At 38.8% G+C, this 16,367-nt stretch overlaps 1 protein-coding gene across 3 annotated transcripts in view; it reads right to left on the bottom strand.

Annotated features, from left to right (window-relative positions):
* Positions 1-1,873, bottom strand: part of GLRA2 (glycine receptor alpha 2) — a 185,195-nt gene extending 183,322 nt beyond the window's left edge. For 2 of the 3 annotated variants that reach the window (XM_068533456.1, XM_068533455.1), the window contains exon 1: positions 1,806-1,873. In XM_068533456.1, the coding sequence (XP_068389557.1) occupies positions 1,806-1,873 (68 nt within the window). Of the gene's footprint in view, positions 1-705; positions 726-1,805 lie in introns of those variants that run through there. The other variant, XM_068533457.1, reaches the window with a different exon arrangement.
* Between the last annotated feature and the right edge of the window lie 14,494 nt (positions 1,874-16,367).

Below are 16,367 nucleotides of genomic sequence, written 5' to 3'. Positions count from 1 at the left end.
TGTGATTGTCTTAAATTATTTCCCCATGGCTTCTAAAACATTCTTCCAGCATTTCGGCCCTTAATATGTCCTCTACTTTTTATAAAAAATATATAATAAGATGGGCAGAACAAAGTAAATCATGAACTAAGGATCCCATTGCTTATTTTGTCACCTGCTAGATTCTATTCCAGCTTTCAGCTATTAATAATTTCCAATGTGTTTTCTAGAAGAAAATCTTCACTTGGAAATTTAACTTCATTTTAAAATAGGTCAACAATGAGCATGTCTGTACTTCTGTTATTTTATCAGTTGTTATTTATATATTAGCATTTAAATTGCTGACTCTCTAGTAAAGTATTCATGAAAAAGAACTTCTAAAGCGTTCTGTCTTTTGCATTATCAAAAACACTAAATGGTAATTGGAAAATTTCTCAGACTTTCATTTTCCTTAGAAGGCTTATAAGAAGAGCATATATGGTTTGTAGCGAAATGAATTCTTTGACAATACGTAGTGGTTGACTGAATGTTGATTTCTTCCATAAAGTATATATTTTACAAGCTTTCTTTTCAGCATTTTAACAAATAATATTGTTAATTCTTATCACTAGGAAAATACCACATTCTTGCCGGTTTTTCAAAGAAGTAATATTAAATATAAGTACAAAGATGATATAAACATTTGGTAAGAGTTAAAAATTGATACAATCACCTAGAAATACTCACATTCCCATATGCAGATTCATCTGATTAATCAAGTATTATTTGATTATAATGGTGATGGTGGTGGTGATGAAGATGATGATGATGATGATTCTAATAAAACCCAGCCTACAATTTTTCTTAATCATAGTAGGAGGTGTGAACCTGAAAGGAACATAGTGGGTTTTCCCAGTACTCATAGCATTATTGCTATATGTTCCATTTTTCTTGGTTCTGTGAAAAAATACCATAAAATTTGGTGAAGATTAAATGAAGAGTCCTACACTTTGTTGTATGAACATCTCTTATCTCTATCTTGTCTTAGAACCTCTTAGCCATTAGGATGGCTATTTCACTTACTGGTAATAATCTGGTATTTTGAGGTATCAATTGATTAGACGATTTGTAAATTAAGTAGAAAATGCAAGCATGCAAATAGTGATTTCTCACTTTTTAAAATTATGCATAGTCCATTTCTCATGCATGCATGAATACAAAGATGTCATATTAATTCAGTTTTGATAGGCAATACATTTCTAAATATATTGAACAGTAGACTATAGTGGTAAAATGAGATTTTAAATGTTTTTGATATTTCAAGAAATTTCCTGAATTGTAGTTCTCATAGCATGCATCTAGTTGCTGAAATACAATAGAAGTCCCAAGTTAGCTAAGAATCTGGGTTCTTTTATATTTTACATAAAATGAGCATGCTCCTGGCAAATTAATTCAATCACTTCCACCATATGAAAAGCACTGCATTCAATAATCCCTTTAAATGACTTCCAGAAGAATTTGAAAGGAAAAAAGAGAAAAAAATCACCATTATTTAGAAATGTAAAGAGCATGCAACTCATCAGAGTATCTTAATATCACATTGGCTGTGAAAATACGTTGAAATGCACAGAGCGGGGTTATGCATCATAAAACTTGCCTTTGTGAAAATTTACCACCTTCCCACCATAATTAAGCTTTTTAAAAGAACAAAAGAACTCTAACTCTCCTTTATAAAATTAACATAATGTGGTCCGGGGCATAGAGAAATAGATAAAAATTGCATGACACGTTCTCTTTCAAACAGTTTTCATGTGGAAAATATCGGCATGCAAAGTCGTTTCACCTACCTGAAGTGGTTTGTCTCTAAGAAAAATGCAAACAAGGCTGTCAAAATGTTCACTAGCTGCCGGTTCATTCCTGTATCTGTGATGCTTGTGGAAAATATTCCCGAAATGATTCCAGAAAGAAGCTAGGACAAAGTATCTATTTATTGTCCAGACTCAAAATCTGGCAGGAATCTAGTTTCCTTGAAAATCAAAAAGAGATTTGGGTTTGTACAGTTTGCTGAGAAAAAACAAAAAGTGCCAGTACTGGGCATCATGGTCAGGTCAAACGGGGGCTTAGGACCATCAGTTAACCTAGGAAAGACAAAGCCTTAGAACTGATGGATCCCCCAGCTGCTTTTCCTGAATAATAAAAATGCTGCTACCTTAATCGCATCACCATGCAAAGGGGGCTGGTGACAATGCCATGCTGCAAGTCGGGTTGCTGTAGCTTTTGTTTTATGTCCTTTCTATTTAGCAAACCCCTTTTCTCTAGAAAATGTTCTCTTTTTAAAAGAAGTTGTAAATGAGGGAGAAGAAAGGACTCTGCGTGCTGGAGTGGGTAGGAAGAAGAGGACAAAATTGCTGAAATCCTGTGCTGGAATGAGGGCTACAGAAAGACGGAGACGTGATCTTACCGAGCCTATAAATTTCAGCACTCGGACAGCTCCTAGCTCTGAAGTGCGCATGTTTCCTTTTTCAGTCGCTTGGGGCGGGGGTCGGGGAGAGGCATTCCAGAGGGGACATGCCTGCTATTCCAAGGCAAAGAGTGACTGGCCGTTCCGCGCGAAGGGGTGCTGAAGGGGTGCGGTGATGACCAGGGAAGAGCAGAGGTCAGGGTAGATGGAGAGGGTGAAGAAGGCTAGGGTCTGAGCTCCTGGAAATGCGAGTCTGTCGGTGGGTGGGCGGGACGGGAGTTTGAAGCAGAAAAGAGAAGGGAATGAGGTCTAGGCGTGGGAAAAGAAAATTGGGCGAAGCAGAGAACAGGATCTAGAGTACTGAAATTATAATAGGGGAGTGGGTAGTCTACTCGTTATCAGTGAAAGCTAGAGGCAAAAGAGGAATCCTGTGCTGAAGAGGAGGGTACATTTCATGGGCATAGAGAAGCCCATATGCAGAAAATGGTCATGAGGATCGATAATTTAATTTAGAAGCCCTTTATACCTTCCTCGCCCCTTGAGTGTTTTCGTTTGATTTTAGCTGCCTGTTCCCAAAGGATCTCTCTACTTCTTTACTAGGGAAAGCCCCTTCTCTGAGCTTTCTTCAGCGGCTCAAAATCCTTGGGCATCCTCTTCAAGTCACGGATTTGTAGAGGAGGAAAAATACAATGGGCCGGCAGGGGGCAGTAGCAATCTTTTCTTGCCCTGGTTAAAGGTTAGAGAGTAGGGCTCCGAGTAAGAGCTGGAGCAAGGAAGGGTGAGACTGCGGGTGGAGTTTCATCTGCCCATTCCAGTTAATCACCAGGGGGAGGAGTCGTGTAATAAAGTGTAAATGTTCTCCTAAATTGGCTAAAGAGACAGAAAATAGTGAAAGTTTACAAATCCTGTACAAAAGCATGACAGGTAACCTTGCTATTTCAAATTAAACTTACAAATGTTGTTATTAATAAAAAAGAGGAAGGGTAGATAGTTCAGTGTAAGTAATTATCAGCTCTGGCAAGGGGGAATGAAAAATGCATGTTCTGCCATGAGCTGGGTGTGTAACCTACTTTTTGTCTGTAAAATGTACCTTGTTCATCACCTTGGCACTCCACTGCAGATCTTAATTTTAAAACAAAATAAAATGATTAATTTTCAGTCCATAAATGACTAATATGCCCATGGATAAGTTTAAATATTATGGCAGAGTAACAAAGAATTCTATGTTTTTAGAAAGTAGATTCTGAGAAAAAAATGCATGTTCTTTTCACCTTTTAATCTTAACATAAATCACCTGAAGAGCTTGTTGAAATGCAGATTCTGATCTGGTAGGTCTGAGGTGGTGCCTGAGATTCTGCATTTCTAACAGGTTCCTAGCTGAGGTTGTTTCTGCTGGTCCACCGATCACACGTCAAGTAGCAATGGTCTGTATGCCCTTTTATCCGAAATTTATCCCACCAAGACAGTGAGAATATAGGACCTTTCTTTAGATGAAAAGCAGCAGTGCCCAAGCATTCTGCTTCCATACAAAATCAGTTCTTTGGAAGTGTTCTCTTAACTCCCAAAGCCCAGAAAAAGTGATTCAATTTAAAAGGAAAACAGTATGGTGTAGGGTGAGACATCCCTGGACTGCAGCTTTGAATCTGTTCACTTCCGAATTCATTCACATGGAAACTCTAGACCTGGTTTTATCCCTGCAGTCCTGACCCAAAAAATAAAATCAATTCTTGGAAATATATTTCTTCAATTGGTGCTATAGAAAACTCATACAAGATTTTTTTGTGTTCAAGATTCTTTCCAAAAGAGAAAATATTTATGTAAAAGTATATGAAAATGAGTTGTCCTAAAATTTTTTGAGGTTGTAATGATGCTTAAAGTAATACAGTCTTTGCAAGTCATTTCTTTCAACAGCAGAGTTTTGTTATTAAACAAGAGTAGGGTGAGTAGGGAAACCTGTGACAAAGGGAGACTCTGGCTAGCAGCATGAGATCAAAGCACATATTATTTTAGAGTTGGAAGGAACTTTAGAGAGGATCTAGTGTAACCTCCTCATTTTACTTCTCAGCTCTCCTCAATTTGGATTCCAGCTCCTTCAATCTACAGAAACAGCTCTCACTAAGGCTGCCAATGAATTCCTTGTAACTAAGGCCGAAAGATATTTTGCTGTTGTCATCTTACTTGACGTTTACATGGCACTTGACATCATCGATCTCTTTTCCCTTCTTTTATTTAAATTTATTTTTATTTTATTGTGAAAAGAACACTTAACTTGAAATCTACTCTCTCAACAGATTTTTAAGTGTAAAATACAATGTTGTTAACTACAGGCTCAATATTGTACAGTGCATCTCTAGAACTTACTCATCTTGCATCACTGAAACTATACCCACTGATTAGCAGCCCCTCATTTCCCCCTCTCTTCTGTCCCTAAGAGCTACCATTCTGCTCTCTTGAAGGGCTTTCTTCCCTCGACCCTGTGACACAGTACACTCCTGGCTTGCCTCCTATTCTGTCTCCTTGGCAGCCATATCCTCCTCTACCTGGCTTGTAAAAGTTGGATTTTCTAAAGTCTGTACTGGAGGTCCTCTTATCTTCTCATACTACACTCTCTTAGACAATATTATACACATCTGTAACTTGCATTTTCCTTTTATGCAGATGACACACAAATATATATTTCTGTCCAGACCTGCACATCCTAAACAATTCCTGTTGAATGTCTCAAAGGCTCCACAAAGTCCACAGGTCAAAACCAAACTTTTAATACTTCCTTCAAGTCCTGTTTCTTTTCTGCTGTGCCTGTTTCATTATCACCAACCAAAAGCCAAGGCATCAACGCTAAGACTCCCTCTCCATCGCCTACCATATTCAGTTCTCTACGAAGCTCTGTTGATTTTCTCTCACATATTTACCAAGTCTGTCCACTTCTCTCCCTCTCAGCCTCCATGACCCTAGTTGAGCTACCCTGATCTCTTGCTCGTACTGTGGCCATAGTTACCCAACTCCTCTACCTGCACCAGCAGCAGGTCCTCCTCCACCTCGTGATTACACTGCATCCACAACGACTGGTCAGAAATCAAAATCTGATCACGTCATACCCTCTGAGTAACATGATGACTTTCCGCTGATCCTTAGGTAGAACAAGAAAACTACTTAACATGATCTAAAAGTTCCACGTGGTCTGGCCTATGCCTACATTGTCTTTCATCTCATTCCCTACTCATCTCATTCCTTCTCCTCTATCCATACCGGCCCTTTTTTAGTCCCTCGTGCTTGCCATCTTGCTTAATCCCAGAGAGTGCTCATGCCTCCCATCTTGTCTTGTTAACATCAGCTTATTTTTCAAATCTCTTCTCAAGTGTTATTTTCTCAAGAAGGACTTTCCCGACCTGCACACCTCTATCTATTACAGGCTCCCTTACTACTCAGCAACTTTGATTCAAAGAGCTCGTCACCATTGCACGTATACATGTATATGATTAATTGCTTAGGTAATGAGCTTTGTAATGGACAGGGGCAGCATTCAGTGTTATGACAGGAATCATAATGGTGATGAGAATGTAATTTTTTGAATGCACCCAGAAGTGCTGCTTAAAAAAACCAATATACTTACATATGTATCGTTCTGTCAAAAATTACTTGTTAATCATTTTAAATCTAAAAAAAAAATTACTTGTCAGGGAATTAACAAGTTGAGTACTATGATGATTTGAAAGGAAACCCAGCTCAGTGGCTCAGGAGTCTATAGCATGAGATGAAAATACAACTAAGAGACTATTAATCTGATGTCCTTAATCCAGGTACCACCTCTAACACTGATCAGTTATATGACCATGGGCAAGTCATTTAATACCACTGAGCCTCATTGTCATAATATATAAAATACAGATGATGATATTGCTACAAAAAATACGGAATACTCTTGAAAGTCTTATCACATCATAGCTGACTGTGTGCTTTAGGCTCGTAAGCTCAGTTCTGAGCATCTACTGACTGCTACAGTTCATGTTTTCACTGTCCCTTGGACAATTCCACTTTCAAAGACAGTAAGTCTCAGGAGCTTGGAAAAGATCTTATTTGCAATGCAATAGAATCCTGAAGTTGAATCCACCTAAGCTTCTAATTCACTGAATCACAGCTGGTTGAGGCATGCGGCACCCTTGTTTTGTACTCTTACCAGAAAAATGAGAAGATTCTGACCCATCCTACAACATCATAAGGATCAATACACAATGTTTGGTCTATATGATGCCACATATTAAAGAATTCTAAGTAGATGTAAACAAATAGACATTTCTTATGAACATCAGAATCGTTTGAACATCAGTATCATTTACTGACACTGATAAATCTCTAACATATACATAATGCTTTGTAGTTTTCAAAATACCCATACTATGTAGTAGGCAGAACAATGATTAATCACTATATTTTTTCCAGTGAGGAATTTAAAGCTCATGTAAGTTGATCAATTCTCCCAAGTCCACATGATTATTAAGTGACAAAGTCATACTTTCTATATTTCCTATCCAGGGAACAGACTTATTTCTCATCATATGTATGACTGATATTTTTCAAGTCACGGAGAAACTACTATATACCCACACTGTTTTTAATAACTGTGTTTATGAGTCCATTGTAGTAAGTGCCCCTTTGTTGATGGAATTTTGGTCTCCATTAAATTCATACACACAAATGACAAATGGAAACCCCATTTGTTTTTAATAAATTTATTTATTTATTTATTTATTTATTTATTTATTTTTGGCTGCGTTGGGTCTTTGCTGCTGTGAGCGGGCTTTCTCTACTTGCGGTGAGCAGGGCTACTCTTTGTTGCGGCGCGAGGGCTTCTCATTGCGGTGGCTTCTCTTGTTGCAGAACATGGGCTCTAGGTGCACGGGCTTCAGTAGTTGTGGCACATGGGCTCAGTAGATGTGGCACGCAGGCTCTAGAGCGCAGGCTCAGTAGTTATGGCTCACGGGCTCTAGAGTGCAGGCTCAGTAGTTGTGGCGCACGGGCTGAGCTGCCCCGTGGCATGTGGGATCCTCCTGGACCAGGGCTCGAACCTGTGTCCCCTCCGTTGGCAGGCAGGTTCTTAACCACTGCGCCACCAGGGAAGTCCCGAAAGCCCATTATTAAGAGTCTCAAAGTCAATTTCCTTAGGAAAAGAGTTGAAAGATGTCTAATATCCTGCCTCAGGTCACCTCGTGAACTCTTATGGGTCTTCCTGAAGAGAGATGGCCCTCCTCTTACGTGGGCATTCTTTCTTCCATTGAAAAGATGAAGTAGAGATTAAGAAAGGACTTATTAATTTATAATTGACACCAGCTGAGAAGTAGAGGTTTAGGTAGAGAGGGCAAGAAGTTGTTTTACCAAATCTTTAGTTGCTTGAGGACGTTTCCTCACAGAGAATGATAAACCCAATTTCGTCGTGATAGAATGTTCTGAGTTACATTCTCCTGCCTCCAACAGACCCTCTTCTCACTCTAGGGCCCTAGGTTGGAATGGATTTCTGAGTGAGAAAACCTTCTGACGTGAGGCTGCATGGTCATTATGATATTGGTTAAAATGTGTAGCTTGTGAGATTAATGATTAGTGATTGCCATTTTTGACTATATGTAATATCTCAGGTATCAGGTAGAGTCTATCTCTTAAATCCTAGATCTCTAAGCTACCACTGCAGAGTCAACAATTGACTCTCAACCTTCATGGCCACTCACTGGTCCGTATGTCCTTTATCTCCTTGCAGTGGTTATATTGGAAATAAAGGGCACATTATGGAGCCCACTCCATTGGGTTAAATAAGTTGATAGGAGGACAGGAATTTTATTTAATTTAATTAATTAATTTCTTTATTTTTGACTGTGTTGGGTCTTCGTTGCTGCGCACGGGCGTTCTCTAGTTGCGGCGAGTGGGGGCTACTCTTCATTACGGTGCACGGGCTTCTCACTGTGGTGGCTTCTCTTGTTGCGGAGCTCGGGCTCTAGGCACACGGGCTTCAGTAGTTGTGGCACGTGGGCTCAGCAGTTGTGGCTCACGGGCTCTAGAGCGCAGGCTCAGTAGTTGTGGCGCACGGGCTTGGTTGCTCCGTGGCATGTGGGATCTTCCCGGACCAGGGCTCGAACCTGTGTCCCCTTCATTGGCAGGCAGATTCTTAACCACTGCGCCACCAGGGAAGCCCCAGGACAGGAATTTTAAAAGGGAGGTAAAAAAATGTAGTTCCCACATTTTGATTTGTGCAGGCTGCTGCAAGCACTAGTACTGATGAATTTAAAGCAGTTTTCAATGGCCAGCGTTGTCTACAGAGCAAGGATGCCTAAAGAGCTGCTGTCACCCTGCATTTATTCTCCAATTTTTAGAAATCCAGCTTGCTTCTCTCTTCTTTATCTTGTGGAATGAATAAAGATGCTCAGCATGCAGAGAGGCAAGCTTCAAGGCCGTGAAGTGTAAATGTGAAATCCCTGCTCTTCCAGGTTCCATGCAGACAATTGGATGTCTGTCCAGAGCATTTCTGGATTAAGTGACTTAGATGTCAGAAAAATCATTTTAGGATTGGAATTCTTCTGCTTATTAGTGCTCAATGTTCATAGACCACAAATGTGTCCAGCACTTGAAACAATTTCTATTTCCAGTGATGATTCATACAAGTGATTGCTTCTCTGTTGGCTAACGTGAGAAATGCAGCATTTCTTTTCATAAACATCAAGTAGGCAAACAATAATTTGGAGGATAAATCAAATATAATCCTACTCGAATGTATTGGAAAGGTTCCTTCTTTGCCACAATTCTCAAAATGAAAATAACGAATAACAGTAAGATTGACTGCTGCAGTATCACTTGTCTTAGAATCTCCTAGGTTTGGTTCTACAACTGACACGAAAACCGCCTCGACATCACCTGAGTTATCATGATACTCTTGCTGAAATTTTCTTTTGGAGAGTTCTCAGATTTTAAATATTTATTATTGACTTGATAATGTTTGTCCCCCCCCCCCCCCCGCCCATATAAAATGCCTCTTCTTGGTTCACAGAAGACTAAAAAGAAGCTGATTTTGAAAGAGTGAATTATTTTAAGTTGGACAATAGCAATAGTTTTATATTTGCAAGTAAGCTAGCACTTGGTAGTTGAACTGGAGTTCCACTCATTATATTCAATGACAACATTTTTATTATTGTTGTAAAGCATAGCATAGATACTAATGGGAAAGGACGTAGGTAATCAACAGTCCTGTCAATCAACCAGTCAACAAATATTGATTGAGCATTTACTATATACAAAGTACTGTGTATTTCTCTGAAGATGAGGCAAAGTAATATAGGACATTATTTCTGCCCTCTAGGGACTTATGATCTATATGTGAAGGTAAGAAAAATAAATATTATGGGATCAGGACTCTAGGTCAGGGTATCATCTGGGCAGGTCAGCTTACTGACACCCAAGAGCTTCAAAATGTGGCATTCACCTATGGATTCTTCACCATTTAAACTCTGGTTCTTAGCTTGGCAGGTTCACAAAATTAATCTTGTCTGTGCCCCAAATATGTTACTAATCAAGGATGTGACATACCAACTATATGTCATATAAACCTGACATATAAACCGGAGTGAAAATGTAGCTATCAGGCTGCCAAGTAACCCATGTGGACTGAATGATGTGTAAGCTTCTCGGGTGCATTCTGCCTAGGAAGGTTTCATGATAAACATGAAATTAGAGTTATAGAGTTATAGTCAACCATCTGACCATATGGTTGAAATGTGAAAAAGTTGAGTAGAACCTATCTCAAATAGACTGATAGAGCCATCTCCAGCTTCATAATAGCCATTATGAACATTTATATTATCTGTTCTTATTATTCACTCCTTGGAATGGAATTTGAGTTAGCTCTCAGACCTCTCTCTTTGATGCCCTATTTCTAATTAAACTTCACTGCTAATTATTACCTTAAATTGCTTTTTGAAAATGGTGTATTATGAAGTATGGGATATTTATAAAAATATATATCTGGAATATTTATAAAATATACATAATAATGATAAAACAAATTTCTATGTAACCACACATAGCATAAGACATAGAAAATAACCCACACTTCTGAAGCCCCCTAAATGCTAATCTACTAATCTCATCATTTTCTTGCTTTGCTTTATTATTCTAACACACACATACACACATATTGTTTAGTTTCTCATGTTTTAACTGGTACATAAATTGAGTGAGATTGTTTGTATTCTTCTGTGACTTGTTTTGTTTGGTCCATATTATATTGTTGCCATGTAGCAAGAAGTCATTCATTTTCTTTTTTTTTTTTTTTAAACATCTTTATTGAAGTATAATTGCTTCACAATGGTGTGTTAGTTTCTGCTTTATAACAAAGTGAATCAGCTACACATATACACACGTTCCCATATCTCCTCCCTCCCGCATCTCCCTCCCTCCCACCCTCCCCATCCCACCCCCGCAGGCGGTCACAGAGCACCGAGCTGATCTCCCTGTGCTATGCGGCTGCTTCCCACTAGCTATCTATTTTACATTTGGTAGTGTATATATGTCCATGACACTCTCTCACCCTGTCACATCTCACCCCTCCCCCTCCCCATATCCTCAAGTCCATTCTTTAGTAGGTCTCTGTCTTTATTCCCATCTTGCCACTAGGTTCTTCATGACCTTTTTTTTTTTTTTTCCTTAGATTCCATATATATGTGTTAGCATACTGTATTTGTTTTTCTCTTTCTGACTTACTTCACTCTGTATGACAGACTCTAACTCCACCCACCTCATTACAAATACCTCCATTTCATTTCTTTTTATGGCTGAGTAATATTCCATTGTATATATGTGCCACATCTTCTTTATCCATTCATCCGATGATGGACACTTAGGTTGCTTCCATGTCCTGGCTCTTGTAAATAGAGCTGCAATGAACATTTTGGTACATGACTCTTTTTGAATTATGGTGTTCTCAGGGTATATGCCCAGTAGTGGGATTGCTGGGTCGTATGGTAGTTCAATTTTTAGTTTTTTCAGGAACCTCCATACTGTTCTCCATAGTGGCTGTATCAATTTACATTCCCACCAACAGTGCAAGAGTGTTCCCTTTTCTCCACACCCTCTCCAGCATTTATTGTTTCTAGATTTTTTAAAAAAATTATTTATTTATTTTATTTATGGCTGTGTTGGGTCTTCGTTTCTGTGTGAGGGCTTTCTCTAGTTGCGGCAAGTGGGGGCTACTCTTCATCGCGGTGCGCGGGCCTCTCACTATCGTGCCCTCTGTTGTTGCGGAGCACAGGCTCCAGACGCGCAGGCTCAGTAGCTGTGGCTCACGGGCCTAGTTGCTCCGCGGCACGTGGGATCCTCCCAGACCAGGGCTCGAACCTGTGTGCCCTGCATTGGCAGGCAGATTCTCAACCACTGCGCCACCAGGGAAGCCCCGTTTCTAGATTTTTTGATGATGGCCATTCTGACCGGTGTGAGATGATACCTCATTGTAGTTTTGATTTGCATTTCTCTAATGATTAATGATGTTGAGCATTCTTTCACGTGTCTGTTGGCCATCTGTATATCTTCTTTGGAGAAATGTCTATTTAGGTCTTCTGCCCATTTTTGGATTGGGTTGTTGGTTTTTTTGTTATTGAGCTGCATGAGCTGCTTGTAAATCTTGGAGATTACTCCTTTGTCAGTTGCTTGATTTGCAAATATTTTCTCCCATTCTGAGGGTTGTCTTTTGGTCTTGTTTATGGTTTCCTATGCTGTGCAAAAGCTTTTAAGTTTCATTAGGCCCCATTTGTTTATTTGTGTTTTTATTTCCATTTCTCTGGGAGCTGGGTCAAAAAGGATCTTGCTGTGATTTATGTCATAGAGTGTTCTGCCTATGTTTTCCTCTAAGAGTTTGGTAGTGTCTGATTTTACACTTAGGTCTTTAATCCATTTTGAGTTTATTTTTGTGTATGGTGTTAGGGAGTGTTCTAATTTCATACTTTTACATGTACCTGTCCAATTTTCCCAGCACCATTTATTGAAGAGGCTGTCTTTTCTCCACTGTATATGCTTGCCTCCTTTATCAAAGATAAGGTGACCATATGTGCGTGGGTTTATCTCTGGGATTTCTATCCTGTTCCATCGATCTATATTTCTGTTTTTGTGCCAGTACCAAACTGTCTTGATTACTATAGCTTTGTAATATAGTCTGAAGTCAGCCTGATTCCTCCAGCTCCATTTTTCTTTCTCAAGATTGCTTTGGCTATTCGGGGTCTTTTGTGTCTCCATACAAATTGTGAAATTTTTTGTTCTAGTTCTGTGAAAAATGCCATTGGTAGTTTGATAGGGATTGCATTGAATCTGTAGATTGCTTTGGGTAGTACAGTCATTTTCATGATGTTGATTCTTCCAATTGAAGAACATGGTATATGTCTCCTTCTGTTTGTATCATCTTTAATTTCTTTCATCAGTGTCTTATAGTTTTCTGCATACAGGTCTTTTGTCTCTTTAGGTAGGTTTATTCCTAGGTATTTTATTCTTTTTGTTGCAATGGTAAATGGGAGCGTTTCCTTAATTTCTCTTTCAGATTTTCCATCAGTAGTGTATAGGAATGCAAGGGATTTCCGTTCATTAGGTTTGTATCCTGCTACTTTACCAAATTCATTGATTAGCTCTAGGAGTTTTCTGGTAGCATCTTTAGGATTCTCTATGAATAGTAACATGTTATCTACAAACAGCAACAGCTTTACTTCTTCTTTTCTGATTTGGATTCCTTTTATTTCTTTTTCTTCTCTGATTGCTCTGGCTAAAGCTTCCAAAACTATGTTGAATAATAGCGGTGAGAGTGGACAACCTTGTCTTGTTCCTGATCTTAGAGGAAATGGTTTCAGTTTTTCACCATTGAGAATGATGTTGGCTGTGGGTTTGTCATATATGGCTTTTATTATGTTGAGGAAAGTTCCCTCTATGCCTACTTTCTGCAGGGCTTTTATCATAAATGGGTGTTGAATTTTGTCGAAAGCTTTCTCTGCATCTATTGAGATGATCATATGGTTTTTCTCCTTCAATTTGTTAATATGATGTATCACGTTGATTGATTTGCGTATATTGAAGAATCCTTGCATTCCTGGGATAAACCCCACTTGATCATGGTGTATGATCCTTTTAATGTGCTGTTGGATTCTGTTTGCTAGTATTTTGTTGAGGATTTTTGCGTCTATGTTCATCAGTGATATTGGCCTGTAGTTTTCTTTCTTTGTGACATCTTTGTCTGGTTTTGGTATCAGGGTGATGGTGGCCTCGTAGAATGAGTTTGGGAGTGTTCCTCCCTCTGCAATATTTTGGAAGAGTTTGAGAAGGATAGGTGTTAGTTCTTCTCTAAATGTTTGATAGAATTCGCCTGTGAAGCCATCTGGTCCTGGGCTTTTGTTTGTTGGAAGATTTTTAATCACAGTTTCAATTTCAGTGCTTGTGATTGGTCTGTTCATATTTTCTATTTCTTCCTGGTTCAGTCTCGGTAGGTTGTGCATTTCTAAGAATCTGTCCATTTCTTCCAGGTTGTCCATTTTATTGGCATAGAGTTGCTTGTAGTAATCTCTCATGATCTTTTGTATTTCTGCAGTGTCAGTGGTTACTTCTCCTTTTTCATTTCTAATTCTATTGATCTGAGTCTTCTCCCTTTTTCTCTTGATGAGTCTGGCTAATAGTTTATCAATTTTGTTTATCTTCTCGAAGAACCAGCTTTTAGTGTCATTGATTTTTGCTATTGTTTCCTTCATTTCTTTTTCATTTATTTCATTTATTATATCTTTATAATTTCTTTCCTTCTGCTGGCTTTGGGGTTTTTTTGTTCTTCTTTCTCTAATTGCTTCAGGTGCAAGGTTAGGTTGTTTATTCGAGATGGTTCCTGTTTCTTGAGGTAGGCTTGTATTGCTATAAACTTCCCTCTTAGCACTGCTTCTGCTGTGTCCCATAGGTTTTGGGTCGTCGTGTCTCCATTGTCATTTGTTTCTAGGTATTTTTTGATTTCCCCTTTGATTTCTTCAGTGATCACTTCGTTATTAAGTAGTGTATTGTGTAGCCTCCATGTGTTTGTATTTTTTACAGTTCTTTTTCTGTAATTGATATCTAGTCTCATAGCGTTGTGGTCGGAAAAGATACTTGATACGATTTCAGTTTTCTTAAATTTACCAAGGCTTGATTTGTGACCCAAGATATGATCAGTCCGGGAGGATGTTCCATGAGCACTTGAGAAAAATGTGTATTCTGTTGTTTTTGGGTGGAATGTCCTATAAATATCAATTAAGTCCATCTTGTTTAATGTATCATTTAAAGCTTGTGTTTCCTTATTTATTTTCATTTTGGATGATCTGTCCATTGGTGAAAGTGGGGTGTTAAAGTCCCCTACTATGATTGTGTTGCTGTCGATTTCCCCTTTTATGGCTGTTAGTATTTGCCTTATGTATTGAGGTGCTCCTATGTTGGGTGCATAAATATTTACAATTGTTATAGCTTCCTCTTGGATCGATCCCTTGATCATTATATAGTGTCCTTCTTTGTCTCTTGTAATAGTCTTTATTTTAAAGTCTATTTTGTCTGATATGAGAATTGCTACTCCAGCTTTCTTTTGATTTCCATTTGCATGGAATATCTTTTTCCATCCCCTCACTTTCAGTCTGTATGTGTCTCTAGGTCTGAAGTGGGTCTCTTGTAGACAGCATATATATGGGTCTTGCTTTTGTATCCATTCAGCCAGCCTGTGTCTTTTGGTGGGAGCATTTAATCCATTTACATTCAAGGTAATTATCGATATGTATGTTCCTATTCCCATTTTCTTAAATGTTTTGGGTTTGTTATTGTAGGTGTTTTCCTTCTCTTGTGTTTCTTGCCTAGAGAAGTTCCTTTAGCATTTGTTGTAAAGCTGGTTTGGTGGTGCTGAACTCTCTCAGCTTTTGCTTGTCTGTAAAGGTTTTAATTTCTCCATCAAATCTGAATGCGATCCTTGCTGGGTAGAGTAACCTTGGTTGTAGGTTTTTCTCCTTCATGACTTTAAGTATATTCTGCCACTCCCTTCTGGCTTGCAGAGTTTCTGCTGAAAGATCAGCTGTTAACCTTATGGGGATTCCCTTGTGTGTTATTTGTTGTTTTTCCCTTGCTGCTTTTAATATGTTTTCTTTATATTTAATTTTTGATAGTTTGATTAATATGTGTCTTGGCATGTTTCTCCTTGGATTTATCCTGTATGGGACTCTCTGTGCTTCCAGGACTTGATTAACTATTTCCTTTCCCATATTAGGGAAGTTTTCAACTATAATCTCTTCAAATATTTTCTCAGTCCCTTTCTTTTTCTCTTCTTCTTCTGGGACCCCTATAATTCGAATGTTGGTGCATTTAATGTCGTCCCAGAGGTCTCTGAGACTGTCCTCAGTTCTTTTCATTCTTTTTTCTTTATTCTGCTCTGCAGTAGTTATTTCCACTATTTTATCTTCCAGGTCACTTATCCGTTCTTCTGCCTCAGTCATTCTGCTATTGATCCCGTCTAGAGTATTTTTAATTTCATTTATTGTGTTGTTCATCGTCCCTTGGTTCCTCTTTAGTTCTTCTACATCCTTGTTAAGTGTTTTTTGCATTTTGTCTATTCTATTTCCAAGATTCTGAATCATCTTTACTATCATTATTCTGAATTCTTTTTCAGGTAGACTGCCTATTTCCTCTTCATTTGTTAGGTCTGGTGTGTTTTGACCCTGCTCCTTCACCTGCTGTGTGGTTTTTTGTCTTCTCATTTTGCTTATCTTACTGTGTTTGGGGTCTCCTTTTCACAGGCTGCAGGTTCGTAGTTCCCGTTGTTTTGGGTATCTGTCCCCAGTGGCTAAGGTTGGTTCAGTGGGTTGTGTAGGCTTCCTGGTGGAGGGGACTAGTGCCTGTGTTCTGGTGGATGAGGTTGGATCTTGTCTCTCTGGTGGGCATGTCCACG

The sequence above is a fragment of the Eschrichtius robustus genome, chromosome X (assembly GCF_028021215.1).
Source record: "Eschrichtius robustus isolate mEscRob2 chromosome X, mEscRob2.pri, whole genome shotgun sequence".
NCBI classification, from domain to species: Eukaryota; Metazoa; Chordata; class Mammalia; order Artiodactyla; family Eschrichtiidae; genus Eschrichtius; species Eschrichtius robustus.
The sequence above is the reverse complement of the archived record's forward strand: the minus strand, read 5'-3'. Positions and strand labels throughout refer to the sequence as shown.